The 19,608-nt window shown below is 38.7% G+C and overlaps 1 protein-coding gene across 1 annotated transcript in view; it reads left to right on the plus strand.

The window, feature by feature from the left end:
• EPHA4 (EPH receptor A4) overlaps window positions 1–19,204 on the plus strand; it is a 164,400-nt gene extending 145,196 nt beyond the window's left edge. The window contains exons 16-18 of the mRNA XM_043445151.1: window positions 10,143–10,298; window positions 10,638–11,550; window positions 16,696–19,204. Of these exons, the coding sequence (XP_043301086.1) occupies window positions 10,143–10,298; window positions 10,638–10,752 (271 nt within the window). The 3' untranslated portion in view covers window positions 10,753–11,550; window positions 16,696–19,204. The remainder of the gene's footprint in view (window positions 1–10,142; window positions 10,299–10,637; window positions 11,551–16,695) is intronic.
• Window positions 19,205–19,608: the final 404 nt, after the last annotated feature.

The following is a 19,608-nucleotide window of genomic DNA, read 5'->3' on the forward strand; positions in this document are numbered from 1 at the left end:
GGAAACTCTAGGTAAACCAGTAATGATCATAACAGAGTACATGGAGAATGGCTCCTTGGATGCATTCCTCAGGGTATGTAACTACTTTATATTAAACCCAAGAATGTTGGTATTTAGAAAACTCTAACACACTCTGAATGTGTGTTCTGTTTGGTTGTACACAGACCTTTTTTAATGGGGCAGAGGAAGAAGAGGAGAAATAGAGAATGATGCGATTTTTTAAAGGCTCTTTAAATAGTCCATGTTCGAGGAGGGTAGCATTTGATTTACTTTTGTATTGTGGGGCTGTTGGAGCCATAGATTCATTACAGTTGGATAATTTCCATCTATCACAGGAAGCAAACCCAGCTCCTTGCTCATACTCTGCTCGTGAATTAGTGACTTTGGTCCAAAAGGCCCGGAAATCATACTGAATTTCACTGCACACCGGATACAGATATCAAAAAAGATCCAAGTAATAAATGCTTCGTGCAAATTAATTAGGCTTAATGTTAATGAGATTGTACCTCATTCCTTTCCTCTGCAGAAGAATGATGGCAGATTTACGGTCATTCAGCTGGTGGGCATGCTTCGTGGCATTGGGTCTGGGATGAAGTATTTATCTGATATGAGCTATGTCCATCGAGACCTGGCTGCACGGAACATTCTGGTCAATAGCAACTTGGTCTGCAAAGTGTCTGATTTTGGCATGTCGCGAGTGCTAGAGGACGATCCGGAAGCAGCATATACCACCAGGGTAAGAAGGGTTTGTGACCTCTGAGCTTTGACTCTAATGAAACTGTTCCTCTCACTTGATGTTTAAGCCCTTTATGATATTTATAAGTTACTTCATCCTTCAGAGCCTCTGCATAGCCTTGCATCCATTTTAAAACCATGTTTCCAAGAGAAATTTTGAAATACGCTCTAGATGGATGATCACAATTTAGAGCGTCACATTATTGTATTTTCTCACACTTAATCTACTTTGCTTCCTTCCTTTCTTCCAGTTAGTTTGTTTTATATTTTATACTTGGTTCCTTTTCATTATTTAAAAAAAATATCTTATTTTAAACAAGACAGAACAGTGTTCTAGTCAGCTGCCTACCGAATCTGAGAATGTATACACAGGATTTATAAAACATTTACACTACACAAGGTTTCCCAGTATATAATGGCCTGCATTTTTACTACTAGTAGATAAGCCGGGATTAAGGCATGGTGAAGAGTTATCAGTATACAGTTAATGGCTTTGCTATCTTAGCTGGACAATCTGAATATAAGATACTAATGGAATAAACACAGAATCATAAAAGTTATTGGCCATTAGGGCTGACACTGTTAAAATCAACATGAAGCAGACCAGCCATTTTCCTCCTTTAATGCTAACCATTTTGCATCTGTAACAATAAGCATTGGGGGGTTTTTGGTATAGTTTGGGGGGGGGGGGTGTGTGTGCATGCATGTTTTCTGGTAGTGTTCCGTTTCTATGGCTGCAGTTTTGATTCTTACACATACCTTCTCCAAAATTCTAAGTCCATTCATTCAGGAAAGAATACACCTTTGTCAATGCTAAAGACTTTTTATTTCCCCCCAGTAGTTGGAGAAAGGAAAGCAGAAAGAAGCCTCTCGAATGATACATTTATCTAGCCAAAATATTTAAGGAAAGCAGCATAAGTGTCTCACTGCATGGAACAAGCATAAATGTAATACAGTGTAAAGTATAGTGAATCAATGAAATTTATGGTACAGTTTATTGCCCTCTTTAGTAGCCCTAATGAAGCAAAGAAGACTTTTAAATGATGTCCTCTTGAACAGTTTAAGGGTCTGAATTAAAGCTGAATTAATTTCCCCAGATGGAACCCTAAGAAATTTGAAACTCCATTAAAAATACCTTGCACATAAGCATAATCAACAGGAGACATTTGAGACCTTTAAACTTTTGGGGGGTAATATTCAATTGCTTTACCATTTTTGCAGGTGTCTTTTTAGAAAATTAAATAATCAAAATCCTGCCCTCCCTCCATTAAAATCAGTAATGGCTTTAGCATCTGGTACTATTTGACTTCCTCTAAGAGCCTGTTCAGTGTATTATCTTCTAGCTAAGTTAGGCATATTTCTCATGTTCTGTAAGAGTTGGAACACATATATGTGGAGTATATAGAATATAGAAATATTCATATTTAACTTCCTTAGTTCATGATTTCTGAAGCAGTACCAAGTATTGGTTTTGTGCTGCTGGGTAAGAGAATCCAACAAGAAGTCAACATTACTGTCAGTTGCACATTCATTGGTATACACCACAGATAATGTGTGCTTTGTAAAACTTAAAATATCCTTTCTACTACAGTATTGCCTTAAGCAGAGCCCAGAAAATAGGTTGGCTTTTTAAAAAATAATTAAGGAGATTAGTTGTTTACTTCCCCATAACCTATGAAAACATATCAGAACTGTCTCAACCTGGAACATTTTAGATAATAAGTATCTTGTGATTGTTTGGAAAACTGTCTCAGGAATGCTGTTGTCCTGCTTGGCCCACAGTAATAACATTCAGAAACTATAACATTTAGAAACTAAAAGGGCACGTCAGTGTACTTGGGGAATAATCCAGAGCTTGGATGTTCACAGGGTGGCAAGATTCCTATCCGGTGGACTGCACCAGAAGCAATCGCCTATCGTAAATTCACATCTGCAAGTGATGTATGGAGCTACGGGATCGTTATGTGGGAAGTGATGTCCTATGGAGAGAGACCTTACTGGGACATGTCCAATCAAGATGTGAGTCTTTATGTTCTGAAATATATGTTTTTTGAGATGCAGGAAGTTTCATGTTACTGTATGATGGAGTAAGTGTTAAGTGTGAAATGATACATTAAACTTCAGGGTCTTAATACAAATGTGTCTAGTAATCTAGCTGAAACTCATGGTCATTGATTTCAAGGACCAAAACTACAAAGCCTAAATAATACAGTGTGGGAGATAGATTGATAGACAGATGGATGCATAGCTCAGCTGATTGGTGATATGGAGCAGTATTTTTACTTGGTTAGCTTTCAAGTTCATATTGAAACAAAATTAAACTTTGAATGTTAAGAAAATGCAGGGATATATGAAAAACGCATTTCACATGCAGTGAAATTGACATGAAAGTTTTATTGGAAGAAATCTAGTGAATATTTTAGAGCTGGCAAAGTTGTAATTAGAGCTTGCCCCTTGAGGACTCTAAAATAAAGCTTCACTAAATGACCCTTTGTAAATTATGCACATCCCTTTAAATGTACCATCTGGACTACTTCGTATGGGAGTATCCACAATGCCTGCAATTTTAGAAAAGCATTCAATAATGACACTAATAAGATTCCAGAGTAATAGAATTTAATTACAAACATCTCCAGTGAGAAAGAAAAAGAAAAAAAAAAACAAACCTAGACCAGGGGAGTCTTCTTAGGACACTTACTAGCTATTTCTAGGAAAGTGTTAGTTCCAGAAGGGTTGGAAATCAGAATAAAATAAAATGGTCATTTTTAAAACTTTCCTAATATTTTCAGGTGAGGTGAAATATTAGCATCTAGCATGTTTACAAATGGGTGATACTCAATTCATCAATAAAAACTATTTTAGAAAAAAAATTTTTTTTTTTTTTTAAATTTTCTCTGAAGTGGAATGTTACGTGACCATTTGCCTTGTCCTGAAACAACAGGATGTTGCAAAACCTTGACAATTAAGTGAAAAACTAGGTGCACTCAAGAAATAGGATGCTGGTTGCTTAATCAGTAGAAGAATGTTTAGAGCAATACAGAAGCTAAGGTACTCTGTGTCCAGTGGGGCAAAAAGAATTCTCTGACCAGGTTAAGAGGAATGGTAGTGTTGACATTGTAGTACCTATAAATTATAAAGGAAGGTTCATAACAAATAGGAAGGGAGACAGCAGCTAGCATAACTGATAGATAATTACAGACTGGAGACAGACTCAGTTCAGTTCAGTTCAGTCACTCAGTCGTGTCTGACTTGTTGTGACCCTGTGGGCTGCAGCAGGCCAGGCTTCCCTGTCCATCACCACCTCCCAGAGCTTGCTCAAACTCATGTCCATAGAGTCAGTGATGCCATCCAACCATCTCATCCTCTGTTGTCCCCTTCTCCTGCCTTCAATCTTTCCCAGCATCAGGGTCTTTTCCAGTGAGTCAGTTCTTCACATCAGGTGGCCAAAGTATCAGAGCTTCAGCATCAGTCCTTCCAATGAATATTCAGGACTGATTTCCTTTAGGATTGAATGATTTGATCTCTTTGCAGTCCAAGGGACTCTAAGAGTCTCCTCCAACACCACAGTTCAAAAGCATCAGTTCTTGGGCTCTCAGCTTTCTTTATAGAGACAGACTACAGAAGTGAGCAGTGTGTAATCTACTGTTTGATGTGATTATGAAGACACCTTCAAGTACCTTTCTTGTAGTAATGTTTGGTTTTGAGTAAGAGACATGCAGAGAAACAAAGGCCAACAACCTAGAAGAGGGAGTTTGTTGTTGTTTAGTCACTAAGTTGTGTCTGGCTGTTTTGCAACCCCATGGATTGTAGCCCACCAGGCTCCTCTGTCCATGGGATGTTCCAGGCAAGAATACTAGAGTAGGTTGCCATTTCTGTCTCAAGGGGATCTTCCCAACCCAGGGAATTAACCTGAGTCTCCTGCATTGGCAGGTGGATTCTTTGCCACCAGGGAAGCCCTCAAAGAAGGAATAGTGTCTGTATTTACTTATTTGATTATTGTATATTTTAAGCTTGTGTTTATTTCAGTTGAGAGCAGCAGCCAAGTGCTCATAAAAGCAGAATATCTAAAGATGTCTTTTTTCCCCACCCTAAATAAATATTTTCAGACTTAGTTTTGACAGTTTCTATATTATTTTAAAACAATTTCATTGTTTTAAACTTTTAGTTGTCTGCCTTTATCCATGTAAAAGCATCTGAAGCCAATTCACCCCCACAAATATTATTGATCTATTATTCACATGTATTTCTCTCTGTGTTGGAGTCTGTGTAGAACAGCAATCAATAGGAAATGTAACTGGAGAATTACTTTCATGGGAAAATTCATTTGGCATATGGTGAATGGAGTCAAAGTAACTGTTAAAAATATGTTAAATTTATCAAGTTTTTCATCGTTTGTTTTAATTGTCTCTCTTCCCCCACCCCACCCCCCAGCCCCAGACATTTAGCAGTAAACTGAGAAAATATGCTGTGTTCACCCACAAGCCATCTTCCAAGCTGGCAGTGGATAGGGAGCTAGTGAAAGAATACTAAGCAGTTTGAGGGTTTATAACAAATTGTGTTCACCTGGCGTCAGCCCAGTGTTGCTCACATTCCCATCAATTCAATGTAAAATGTTTTCATCAAGTCTAGAGTCAACACCATGCACCTGGAAAGATCAAAGAAAGTCAAAGGATCAAACTGACCTAATACCATTGCCAGAAATAAATAGAAGCATGTTCAATAAATTAGCATATAGAAGTTTGCTTTAGAAGGAGTAAATTAATATTAATATGGTAGGAGGTTGGCAAAAATACATGGGAGAAAAGGATTCAGAGGGCTTAATAAATCACAAGATAATTGTTACACGGAAACAGTATCCTGGTTAAAAAGAACCACAGAATACTGCTGTATAGAAACTAGACCCAACTGAATTGATTGTTTTCTGTTGAAGGCTGATGATTCAGCAGTAATAGACGTGCCACAAGGGAACTCTGTCATGGTCATTGAGGTGGCTGCAGCCAGTGATGGTTTCACTAGGAACTATCGTTTTTTGCGGGGGAAGGTGGGAGGACTGATTTAAAAACAAACAAAACTTTTAAACATCCTCAAACAAAAGTACCTCCAGAATCATACAGGATACTCATTAACAAAGCTTATGAGTAGCCAAGAAATTAAGAAGTAATTCCCCTCTTTAACTTTGGCAGGAGGCTTACCATATTGTTACTGGGATTCACACCCTGAAGAACAGGGGTTTAGAGAAAAGTCAATGAGAAATATATTGTTTTATCTGTGAAGACAATTAGAAAAGTCATGGAATGATTTGTCTCATTAGGTAGGAGGACCACTCTGGATGGCAATTATAGCTGCCTTCCTTAGATGTGTCAGGGTCCCTTTAAAATATAAATCCCCCAAAGAAGGTTTTTTAAATTATTGTTTTTAGATTTTTTAATCTAGCTATTAGTACCTTTAGCAGGATCAGCTGAGACCAAGAAAGAGACACAGAATTCATAAACTATGTATTTTGGTCTTCCAAAAGTAAAAATGGTGGGGCATCTGGAGGGGTTGAGGAATGTGCTAATTCAGAGAGGTAGTGTCTCCTGAACTGGAAGATGGGCTCTGGTATTGACCCATCAGCTATCTGAGCAAGAGGACACAGACTTGGGACTTCCCTCATGGTCCAGTGGTTAAGATATGCTTCAAGGGGTGTGGGTTCCATCCCCGGTCAGGGAACTAAGATTCTGTATCGTATGCAGTGTGGCCAAAAAAATAAAATAAAAGAGGACACAGGCTTAAAGGGACACAAAAGGACTTGCATTTTGGAGGCATCCTAAGGAATGTCTTTAAAGCCTTTAAGCTAGAATCTCTTTTGCTAAGAGCGTTTAGCTGGTAGAAGAACAGAGAAGATCATCGCCCTTTGGTCTCTGGGGGCCAGGCCAACACCATGTGGTTGGTCTGATTGGGTTCTAACCACCTTGGAACCCTGATGCATCTTCACACTGGAGTTCCTGATGGGCATCGTCTGCCGTTTGAGAACCCCTCATAGCAACAGCTGGCTTCCCTGCCCTGCTGCCAGCAATACTCAGGTCCAGCTCTGGCTTCTGTGAAAGAACTGGAGCCATTCCCATGCTCAAGCTTGCTGGCAGCTTCATGGACAGGGAACTTGCTGAGCAGGAGGGTAAACCTCTAACAACAGATTGCCTGGCAAACTAACATACCATTCTGTGGGGTTTTTTTCCTTTTTTTTTTTTTTTGCTAGGTGATTAAAGCCATCGAGGAAGGCTATCGGCTGCCCCCTCCAATGGACTGTCCCATCGCGCTCCACCAGCTGATGCTAGACTGCTGGCAGAAGGAGAGGAGCGACAGGCCGAAATTTGGGCAGATTGTCAACATGTTGGACAAGCTCATCCGCAATCCCAACAGCTTGAAGAGGACAGGGAGCGAGAGCTCCAGGTCAGCCCTGCTTCTTAATAGTGATGTTTGAAAGAATACTTCAGAGGTGGCACACAAGTGGTAACTCACTTTAATTTCTGGCTTTTAGTCAGAGGCCACAGTCTGCAACCTGGGTGGCTTCTTCCTCCTTGAGCGGAGTATTTATGGTAGTTTTCTGTTTGCCATTTTGAAGAGCCTTGTACCTGTCAGGCCTCAAACAAAAGTCAGAAAAACAAATTTTTTACAAAAAACAACCAAGGAAAAGCTCAAGTGCTTATTTTGTGAGGCTGGAACTGAAAAATTAGAGGGACGAAATGTACTTTTGGAAGATAGTCAGGCTACTAGATGCTATATTTTGAAAGGGGAAGAAACATAAGGGACAAAATATAAGGATTCCAAGACAGCTCTAAGTTGAGTTAATAAAATGTGAAATGAGGCAAGAGATTCACCGGTTTTGGTTCTTAAAGTTGTTCTTTTCTGAGTCTTTCAAGAGGAGAAGGAAACAGGATAAAGTTACAAACATGCAGATGAATATTTGAGAAAAGTTTTAAAAATTAAAATGATTGAACCACCTATGCAATAGTTACTTCACTGGAAGGGTCTTCCCTGGTGACTCAGAGGTAAAGAATCCACCTGCAATACAGGAGCCGCACAAGATGCAAGTTCGATCCCTGTGTCAGGAAGATCCCCTAGAGGAGGGCATGGTAACCCATTCCAGTATTCTTGGCTGGAGAGTCTCAAGGACAGAAGAGCCTGGCAGACTACAGTCCACAGGGTGGCAAAGAGTCAGACACAATTAAAGCGACTTAACACACAAATATGCACTTCACTGGAAAGAGCAAAAAAGAAGCATTTCAGTCCAGAGAGAAGATAAAGATACTGCAAGTGACCTAAAATAAAATCGCCCATCATTTCTGGCCTATTTTTGGTTATTCTCTTCCCCAAGAGGATGAAAATAGATGGCGCTAAGACCTCTTTTCCAGGTGTAGCTAGTTTCTTCTGTTCCTAGGTAAACCTCCCCCAACTTTTAGATCTCCAGCTCCCGATCCCATGTATTTTGTCTGAAGGTCCAAGTCCAGTTCTTTGGTACTTGAGGCTTCTCCTAGTAGTGGAAACTTTTTAGCTTCTAACTCTGTATAATGAGTGCTTTGCACCAAAGGGCAGAACAAATTGGGTTATTGGATATACTTTTCTCACTTCTGAATTTTTTCTCATTGATAGTACTTACAGAGCTTTGATGCTTCTTACTGCTTGCTGATAATGGGATGTAGTATAGCGTGGAATGTGATTCAGCACAAAATTAGGCAAATGTCATGGTGTTCCACAAAGAGCACAAAGGCTTCCAGAACAAGCTTGAGAATGACCCTTAGAATTAATTAATACTGAGTAAGGATATTTTCATTTTCAGGTCATTTTAACCTTGTCAAGCACCTAGTGCCTCCATGTTGCTCTTCTACTGCCCTTGGTTAAAGTTAGAAGTAAATGCAAACTGGTTTTTTTTTTGTTCATTAACAAACATTCCTGGTAAACATTCAACACTAATGTCTCAAACTCTGTGTGGCCATATTTGTTACTGGCTCAAAATTGGGGAAAGAATGAAATCTTGATTATTCTTACCATAAAAATCTGCAGAATATTACTTGGAAAATTTGACTTAATTAATATAGTGGACAAAGAGAAAGGTCATAAACAAGCTATTATTTGGACAGAACTGATTGATAAAACAAGTTTTTGTTAATATACTTATATAAAATAGAAGTTATGCAAGTCAAAACAACTTAGGTAAAAATTAAAATGAAAAATGAATTGTACTATGTAGAATTAGATAGGCTTGGTTTTTTTTTTTCAAGAAAACGATTTTTTTGGTTGAAAATTCAGGATGATAATATAATTCTGATTTAGATGTTCATATTCAAGGAACATAGTCACAGGATGAAAATCAGATCAAAATGTTAAGAGCAACCACATTCTGTAATTTCTATGGAAAGGAAGTTTAAGAAAATAGAATTTAATAAGTAGCAAGGTTGCTATGCAGGTAATTATAGTGAAGGTGTATAAAATACCCTATTAATGTTTATCCTATGATTATTAAGTAGTTTGATGATCAAGATGACTATAATTCACTTAATAAATATTTTTCATGAATAGGTTATTTATTGTTTATCAATATCGTGAAAGATGACAGATCACTTACCTTGAACTCTAGTTGCTCTTGATGGTGATCTAATGTAAAACACCTGGCCTGAGAAATGCATCAACTAATAAATAAGTTAATAAGAAGTGCTTAGAATTGGTTGAAATGATTCTTTAGGAGCCCCAGCAAAGGAAGACGAGAAGCACATTCCACAATCCAAACAGTGATCAAAGTGGCCATTCTTCCTGCCAGTCTTGGCACACGTGCTGGTCAGGCTGGGTTGATTAAAGAGGGGATTAACTCCCTGCTGTCCCGTTTGTTTGAATGAACTGAGCCTGCCCGCAAAGCTGGCTGGAAACATGCCGGACTTGAACTCTCACTGTTCTCTCTGCTTCCATCAAGTCTGGCAGGTTGCAAGCTCTCAGTTTTCCTTACTTATCCTTCACTAAGGTTTCCATAGCTGCTGAACCAAAGTCTGTGATATTCTGTCCTGGCAGGGACTGTCTTTCTGCAAAGACTGAGCCAGTTTCAGCAACAAGGCCCGCCCCCGCCCCCCATCCCCCAACCTTTGCCCCAGGCTAGGTTGTTAAAAGACCTGCTCTGATCCTTAATGCATTAAGAGGTCCACATAAAACAAATGCAGGAAATGAAGTTAAAAACAAGTAGGGTGATTGAGACATGCTTTTGCAGCTTTCTGAAATTAGGGTTGAAAAATCACATGATGACATTTGTTGCTGGTGATTCTACCTAATGTCCGTTTTTGATACTTTGATTCCCCTCCTCTGCCTTGGACCATCTGACTTCTGAGTCATGCTATCTCACTGATAATTCTTGTCTGTCTATACTTTTCTTGTTCCATTTCCAGACCTAACACTGCCTTGCTGGATCCAAGTTCCCCTGAGTTCTCCGCCGTGGTATCAGTAGGCGATTGGCTCCAAGCCATTAAAATGGACCGGTATAAGGATAACTTCACTGCTGCTGGCTATACCACGCTAGAGGCTGTGGTGCACGTGAACCAGGAGTAAGTACTCAGCGATGTAACACAAAGGGTAAATCTAGATTTAATAGTATTTTCCTTTTCTTTTTTTTTTTGCTTTGAGCTGCATAATCATCCTCATTTTTTTTTTTAAAGAAAACTGGAATGCCTTTCATTTTGATTGATTGAGTGTAATTTTGCACAGCCTCTATAAAGCACCTACATTGTTGCATTCAATTGCTTAATTAAACATTTTAATACACCTGCCTTGTTGTGCTGTATTAATTGTGGCTGATTCAAATGTGTGTCTGCATGAAGCCCGGAAGAGATTCTCAGCCCTCCTCATATTTTCCTCTCCCCCTTTTTTTCTCTCCCTACTTACAGTGACCTGGCCAGGATTGGCATCACAGCTGTCACACACCAGAATAAGGTCTTGAGCAGCGTCCAGGCAATGAGAACCCAAATGCAGCAGATACACGGCAGAATGGTTCCAGTCTGAGCCAGTATTGAATAAACTCAAAACTCTTGAAATTAGTTTACCTCATCCATGCACTTTAATTGAAGAACTGCACTTTTTTTACTTCGTCTTCGCCCTCTGAAATTAAAGGAAAAAAAAAAAAATCTGCAGCGTTGCTTGGTGTACAGATTGCTGAAACCGTGGGGCTTACAGAAATGACAACCGTCATTTGAATTAGACTTGGAACAAATTGTTTCTCAGAAGTACATCCGTCCATCACTAATCTGTAAAATACATGTACCTATATAAATAGACCACCGCCTCCGAGTTTCGATGCCGTGTTTGCTGCCAGACGCTGAGCTTCTCTGAGACATCCTCGATCGTCTCTTCATTTGGAATTACAACCGTAGTATTTTGTTTGTGGCATAAACTACAGTCCATCCTTCTTTCACTGGAATGAAGACCGTGCCCAGGACCATTTTTAAAGGACCCAGTTGTAACTTTTAAGGCTTGGTTCGTACAGTGGATAAAACCTAAGTGAACGTCACGTGATTCATCAGTGTTGCTGCCCCGTGCTCCAGTCACCTGGTGGATTATGACGACATGAGGGGCTGGAGAGAAAAGGAAAGTGGATTTTAAAATAATAATAGTAATAATAAATCCCAAACACCCCCTTCCTGGGCAAACAAGGGACTTTGGGCCCGAGGCTGTGCCATATAAGTCTTATTTGGGAACTCTACAAACTTATCGTAACTACCTTATGGATAGTGGATTGTGACAATCTTGTGTAGGGAACTTTCATACTTTCTTCCTTTAAAGAAGCAAGCCCAAATCTACAAGGTAAGACAAAAGAACCAGCAATGAGTCTTTCTCCAGTGAAAGTGTTTTTTAACTTTATCTTATCTGAAACACTGAGCAGTAAATATCTATCATGACTATCAGGTAGTTTGGGTTGAGATTTCAATGGGAGAGGAGACCCAAAGTAATATGGCTTCTCTCCTGTTCTTCCAGGAAGAAGTGAAATAGAAACCATATGAGGTCAGGACAGCATCTAGACCTCCACTGGCTGTGCTTTTTTTCACACTGTGAGGGTCCTTTTGCCCTTTGGTGCTACAGATGGTTATTGAGCATCTTTTGGGTACTGAGTAATAACCTCTAACCTTATTGGGCCTGCATGTGTTCCATTCTCTGAAGAATTTTTTTTTCAGTTGAGGAGTTCTAGAAGGTCTTTTCCATTGGTTTCGTTTCCTGGTTTTGTTTTTTTTTGTTTTTTTTGTTTTTTTTGAGTATTTGATATGCACCATGCCCTTTTTAAAATTTAATTTTTTAAAAAATTTTAGGTTGGAGTATAGTTGATTTACAGTGTTGTATTAGTTTCAGATATGCCGAAAAATGATTTAGTTATACATGTACATGTGTCCATCTTTTTTCAGATTCTTTTCCATTATGGTTTGTCAGAGGATGATCAATATAGTTCCCTGTGCTATATAGTATGTCTTCATAGGTTATCTATTTTATATATGCATACATGCTCAGTTACTCAGTCGTGTCCAACTCTAAGCAACCTCATGGATTACAGTCTGCCAGGCTCCTCTGTCCCTGGAATTTTCCAGGCAAGAATACTGGAGTGGGTTGCCATTTCCTCATACAGGGGATCTTCCTGACCCAAAGATCAAACGTGAGTCTCCTGTGTCTCCTGCATTAGCAGGCAGATTCTTTACCACTAAGCCACCTGGATAGTATTGTGTTAATTCCAAATTCCTAATGTATCCTTTCCCCATGTTTTCCCTTTGGTAACCATTAGCTTGTTTACGAAGTCTGTGAGTCTGTTTCTGTTTTGTAAATAAGTTCATTTGTATCATTAATTTTAGATTCTATATATAAGTGATATCATATGATATGTGTCATATTTTAGATTCCACATATAAGTGACATCATATGGTATTTTTCTTTCTCTAACTTAGTATGATAATCACTAGGTCCATCCATGTTGCTGCAAATGGCATTATTTCATTTTTTTATGGCCAAATAGTATTTCATTGTATATATTTATCCATTCCTCTGTCAATGGACCTTTAGGTTGCTTCCACACCTTAGCTATTGTGACTAGTGCTGCTATGAACATTGGGGCGCATGTATCCTTTTGGAGTATGGTTTTCTCCAAATACATGCCCAGCCATGTTCCTGTCTTGCTCTAGTGCCCCTGATACCAAACTAGATGGCAACAGTGAGACTTGGAAGTCACTTTGACTGTCTCATTATTAGAAAGTAACCAACTAAAAAAATCAGACTTTTCATCCATCAAGCCCAGTAGCCTTAGGTACGTCTTCTTTAATTCCAGAATTTTCTTCTTAAAACATGTGAATTTAAATGGTTATATTCATTCCTAGAAACAAATAGCCTAACTTTTTTGACTGGACAGATTTTAACTTTCTAAACTCTTCCCTTTTATCACTTTTAAACAAGAGCTTGGTTGATTTTAATGACCTTCCCCCAGCACCCCCCCCCCGCCCCCCCGCCTTGGTTTTATCGTGAAAGCTATTTCTTATAGAGCAAGAAATGTTAAATTTGATGCTGTCAAATCATGACAGTTTAGTAAAAACCTTTTTGCAACATTAGTTGTAAAAGCTTTTCTGTTCAGAAGGAATGTGATATTTGTTTTTTAAACTACTCCAAGAATTTTTGTTTTATCACCACTTTTGCTGAAGTTTAGGAGTTCTGGATATTCATGTTAAGAGTTGACAAATGTGAGGGAGGTCACTTGCTTTTTTAAAAAGAAATTATATATTTCTTTCCTTCTGTAAAGCTGTGGAGTACTTTGTTTTCAGTTCCCAGAGTCCAATTCAAATAAGGTGGCATTATAGTGTTATCCTATGAGCAATAAGAGAATGTTACCTTGCATACATTGAATAATTAAAAGTTTTGCTTTCTTACAATCAACAGCTTAAGACATGAGGTATTTTTCTAAACACAGTCAAAACAGAATATTTTTATTTTGAACTTTTTCTTTTGTATTGGGGTATAAGTGAATAACAATATTGTGGTTTCAGGTGAATAGTGAAGCACCTCAGCCATACATACACATGTATCCATTCTCCCCCAAAACCCCCTCCCATCCAGGCTGCTATGTAACATTCAGTAGAGTTCCATGTGCTATACAGTTATCCATTGTTGGTTATCCATTTTAGATATAGCAGTGTGTACATGACCGTCCCAAACTCCTAACTATCCCTTCCCTGCTGGCAACCAACCCTATGTTTCTTTTCTTAATCTGTGAGTCTCTTTCAAAGCAGAATATTTTAAAAAAAAAAGAAAAGAGTGCCAATTCTAAAATATGCTAACACGTTAGTGTTATATACTGTGTTGGAGTGGATTTGTTACATCTCAACAGATATCTTGGCAATGTTCAGATGGGAATTGAGAGAAAAGTAGAATATGAAATTCATTCAGAGGTTGCCCTCTGAATCTTAATTTTGACACATTGTCAAATTTTGACACATTTGAGTCCAGGCCAATGGAAAGGCCCCAAAATGGCTAAAATAATATCCAGTAACAGTAAAAGTGGAACTGCACTGCTTCCAGGAAGCTACCCACATTGGAGGAGAGATTGAGGACAATGGGAGTTTGTATTATTTCTCAGGGTGTGGAACCAGACGCTGGCATCCAGACAGCTTAGATTCCAAAGCCAACCACGATGTTGACACTGGGAAGTTCACCATGTGTTTCTTTATAACTCTGTTCCTCCACCTGTAAATTAGAGATAATGACACTTCAATAGAAACACCTTTCCTAACACATGGTGGTGTTGTATATATGTCATGCTAAGATGCAGAACACACTTAACTTCATAGAAGAAAAGTATATTCTTCCTCCAAGGTGTCCCAAGTGTTATCCACCTGTCTTTCACTTGTGAAGCCAAATGTTTTGTTGCAACAGGCCGAAGCAGGGTGAAATGAAGTTCAGTGGTAGGGAATCATCCAGGTGAAGCTTGTTCACTTTCAGTGGGTTTATGAGGGTTTGGGGGTAAGTACATACCTATACAAAAGGTGGAAAATCACTCCTGTATTATTCAGCCTTGAAATGTATGAAATTGTTATTTTATAATTGGAAAGCATGAAATGGGCAAGACCCCGTTGCAATGAAAAGAACTGGTTGGTAAAGACACTTTGATGTCTTCATGACTGACTCAAAGGAATGGTGCTTTTGTTTATTTAGTCACCATGAAAGTCACATCTTTCACTCCTGATCCCACACAGACCACATGCTTTGTCTGGTCTCTGTTCAAGCAATTCTCCACCATAAAGAGGTTGCTTGAATTCAAAGAAGAAAAGGTTTATTTTTCTCCCTCTCATTCTGACATCAACTAGATATAAGTCTCCACATTCCCACACTTCTCATTTCCAAATCCTGTCCTTTTCATATACACACTGAGTTTCCAGATAGCCTACTTAATATTACAAATATATTTATATCTAGGTATTTAGTGAAGAAGGAAGTTGGCAGACGCAAAGGAGATAAATGTGTTTTTGAGACAACTCTCTCCTCGAAGGGTGGGGTTTCTAGGAGCAAAAGAAAATCACCTTCAAAACGTGTGCATATCCCTGTGGAGTTTGTTATTCTCCATTAGAGTCTTTAAGGTCAAATTTGAGTCCACTTTGTCCTTCATGTAAATAAAAACATATCTGTCTGACAGAGTTACTGGCTTCCAGAAAAAAAACAGTACAAAAAATAAATCTGATCCTTTTTCTTTCATTTTTTTCATAATTGTCAAAAATGAATGATGTTGATAAGTGGCTTGGCAGTTATGCATTTACCCACATTTATTACCTTAAATTGCTTAAGGAGTAATATCTATCTGAAAATTGTATAAGAAAATTATATTATTCTTTCTCCAAATATTTTCTGCAAGTTTAAATAATGGTCATTTACCACCAAGAAATTCAGTTTTATGTATCTCCCTCCTATAATAAACATGCACATATACAAAACAAGCAGATAAATGGGTTTGATAAAACAAGGGAAATTATCTGTCATGAGATGCATTTTGGTCTTAATTTTGCTGTACACTTGAGGCCAGCAACAGCTTAACATGACCACTGTGTTTGGAATTATGGTCCAATGAGCAGTCTTGATAGAAAGTTATCAAAAGAAAAGAAAAGGAATTGTTTCTTTTGGTTTGAGTCAATTCTTTGATGACCGAGAGGAACAGTGGTTCCATTGCATTGTGCCAGCCTCGTTGGAGTGTAGGTTGATAGGGCAGCTGTGGCTTATTAGATCTTGGTGGGCTTCAGTCTCAAGACCCCCCTCACTGTACCCATAGCCCTAGGTCTCCTGTCTCTACCTGTTATGTGCAGATTGCATGGATCCTTTACTAATCAGATATTTCATTAGAAGTCACTTTCTCTTTATGAAAAATATCTAATGCTTTTTATTTAGTGGTTGGCTTTTTTTTTTTTTTTTTCAATCATATTGTTGAAAATTGATGGGTTGGGATGTTTCCAGATGTGTCCCAGAATACACCACTTTCCTCTTTGGAAAGACCGGGACTTTTTAGAATAATACAGTGTGCACTCTTTCACTAACTCTTAAGTCCTTCGAACCATAACAGGTCAGAATTTTTATTGCGAAGAAAAACTGTTTCCATAGTGGGTAAAGCCTGGCTGTAGACTCAGACTGGGTTGGTTCTAACTCCGGCTCCGCTACTTCTGAATGTATGAGCACAAGCAGGTTTAGCTTCTCTGTGGTTCCATGTCCTTATCCATATAGTAGGAAAATGAATACTATCTTACTCAGAGTTGTAATGATTAAGATATTAATAAACTTTTTTTTTGTTATTTTAGTTATCATTTGTCAGAAGAGGAAAGTAAGAATTTATGATCTCCCTCCTGAACTCCTTACCTAGTCATCTCTGTGCTTACCTGGGTTGACAACTGGCTGGCAAGATGAGTTGCCGTTTTGTCTGAAGTCTTGTTCTTTTCTCTACAGGGAGTAGATTCTGCTATCTTGGTCTCACAGCCCTTCCTGTTGATTACAAAGCCCACAGGAGCAAACAGAACACACCCTCCTCAATTCCTCCTGGACGTGTTTCTTCTGCTTCTACTATGATGGTTCTGGAGCAAAGACACTGATGAAACGATACTCTTGGATGAAAGGAATATGTTTCTGACTTTCAAATCCTCTTTCCCGGTGAAAGAAACAGCAAACATTCAAGCTTCAGCATCTGTTCTCCCATTGCACTGAGGAATGTCCCACCTGGCAGCACCAGCTCTGCAGAGCCCTTGTTCCTGAACTCCTTCGGTTTTATTTATATGTATTTCCATATCTCATTCCTGTACGTCCCTGCTGCATTGGTGTGGCAGCAAATGACTGAAGGCTACAGGTTTTACCACGGACACCAGGTCAGGTGCCACCACGCAGAACAAAGCCAGTTCCCATGAGCTGCCTATGATATGCATTGCTGAAGTAACGTTATACCCAGGGTGTGCCATCACAGTGATATAAATATATTTTTTTCCTAGACTAACTATGAGCTGACTATCTCTTTTAATGTGTGTACATAGGTGTGCCTGTGTGTACGCGTGTGTATGTGTGTATGAGTATATAACCTCATGCTTAGAACTGCCTGTGAATGTTGTGGAATGCTACCCATGGAGGGGTCTGGTTTGCCACCTGTTCTGAGATGAAGAGCCACATGAGACAGTGGGCCTGGAGACCGTGCCCCGTCCCCTTAGAATGAAAGCCAGGAAACATTAAATATCCTGTATCTATACGTGTATTTTGTAGCAGCCACCCTAACCTTAATAAGTCATCCTACAGCTTTGGACAGAGGCATTTTCACCTTAGCGGTGGAGTAATTTTAGAATATAAATCCATGCAGGTGACAACCCAGCATCAAAATCACAAATTCTGATTGAACTCCTCATCTGAATCACCAGTTGCTTGGTGGAGGGCGAGAAGGGGATGGAATTTGTCTGGTACCCCCCCAGTGGAATACAAGTAGCCTTTGTTTTCCTGCATAAATGGACTTGTTGAATGCGAACAAATATATGCAATTCATATACTTTCGGAGATGAACGTAGATGTGTGTGTCGGCTTCGAGATGATGTGTCCTGGATTAATACTTTGTCTCCCAGTGTCACAGAAAAATACATGCCAGTGACTCTTGAGGTTAGCATAGTTGGGATGAAATGGCCTCAAGCAACTTCAGGTTCCCAGTGTACATGGAAAGTTCTGCCGTTATGAATATGCAGCTAACTTCTCTGGCCCTCAAAGATGCATCAGCCTCCTGGAATCTGAGGTCCAGTGTGTGAAGATTCAGTTTTGGTCTGATACATATACCAAACTCCAGCCAACATACTGCCATTTTTCATAATCGGAGTGGCTGCCTTGCTTATTCTAAGCTATGGTTGCAGAAACTGTGGCCATTTGTATAAGCTATAACATCAAATCAGGGAAAAATGGGGAAAAAATTCTAAACCCTATGTTGTTGAATAAGTAGAGAAAATCATCAATAAATATTTATTGCATTCTGACAGGGTGTATGGCATTGTATTCTCATAACTATGCCAGAGTGACAAAGTTAATTCACCCCTTTTGGGGGACTTTAATATATTTTTAAAGGGATGTGCCTATGCATTGATGCCTGAAAAAAATATGTATAAAGAAATGAGGTTGAATCTCTGGGCGGGTTTTCTTTCCCCAGAGGTCAGGGCAGGAGACCAACTTCAGGGGCTGTATCTGGTCCCAAGAATGAATGCTGCCCTAGTGAATGCAGATGCTAAGTCATGCTCAGATGCTAAATCATTAGGCAGCATTAAGCTGTTCCCCTGCACCAAATTAAGTAGCTTCACCATGTGTTTGCTGGCCCCAAATTATTTTTAACAATCTTGAGAATGAAATGCTTTGGTGTGTTTTACAAAGTTATTTTAAAGAAAGGTTATGCTCGCTACATTGCTGGTGTGTGTGTTTTTGAGACCTCTTGTATTCAATCTGTGAAGGATATGTGTATTAATCCATACACACTTATAGCCTCAATATTTGTCTGAAGACACTTAAATTCTGACAAAGGAAAGTTCTAGAAGCAATATTTTCACTTCTTAAACATTCTCCAAACAACATCAAGCATTGATACACACTGAAGAGTGCATTTATTTTTTTGTATCACTCCAAGTATGTTGGAATATGCAAGGACTGTGGTTAAAATTAGAATGTATAAGGCATATTATAATTTAGTTCATACTGAAGAAGAAATTAACAGAACAATGCTTGGTTCATACATTTTCCAAAATTTGAACAATCTCTTGAGTTAGACATAGAGATTTTCTATTTTGTTTTAATTTGTCAAGGTATTTTTTCTTCCCTTCATGAACTTTAGGTACACATAACTTATGTCATTTATTTATGGTCTTTTATACCTAGTTTGTAAATTGTAAAATAGCAAACTAAATGCAAAGAGTTTGCATTTGAAAATAATAAAGTAGTTGCCGTATACAAACCTGGAATCTAGTTGTCTCTTTTCAACAATTTTTACTACATGCATGATGTTTCTAAATTACTTACTTGCTGGTTGTCATTTGGTTAGAACACAAAGTCTTCAATTCTGAGCATACTTACTTAGAAAATAAAAAGCATTTTGACATCTAAATGGCCCTTGCCCTTGAGAACAACTTATTAGCAAATCTAGCTTAGATTCCGTAAGATCCTGTATCGCGTTTAATTAAGACCACACTTTGGTTGGAATTCAGGCTGCACCTTTTACTCATCATCCTAGGCCATGTGTCCTCATTTTCCTGTGCCCATTTTTTTTTGTGGAATGGCAATTACAATGCCAAGAGCTTTTATAAAGACTAAATATACTAAAACGTTAGTGCAGTGTCTAGCATCTAGCTAGAACACAAC

Source organism: Cervus canadensis, chromosome 24, assembly GCF_019320065.1.
Source record: "Cervus canadensis isolate Bull #8, Minnesota chromosome 24, ASM1932006v1, whole genome shotgun sequence".
NCBI lineage: Eukaryota > Metazoa > Chordata > Mammalia > Artiodactyla > Cervidae > Cervus > Cervus canadensis.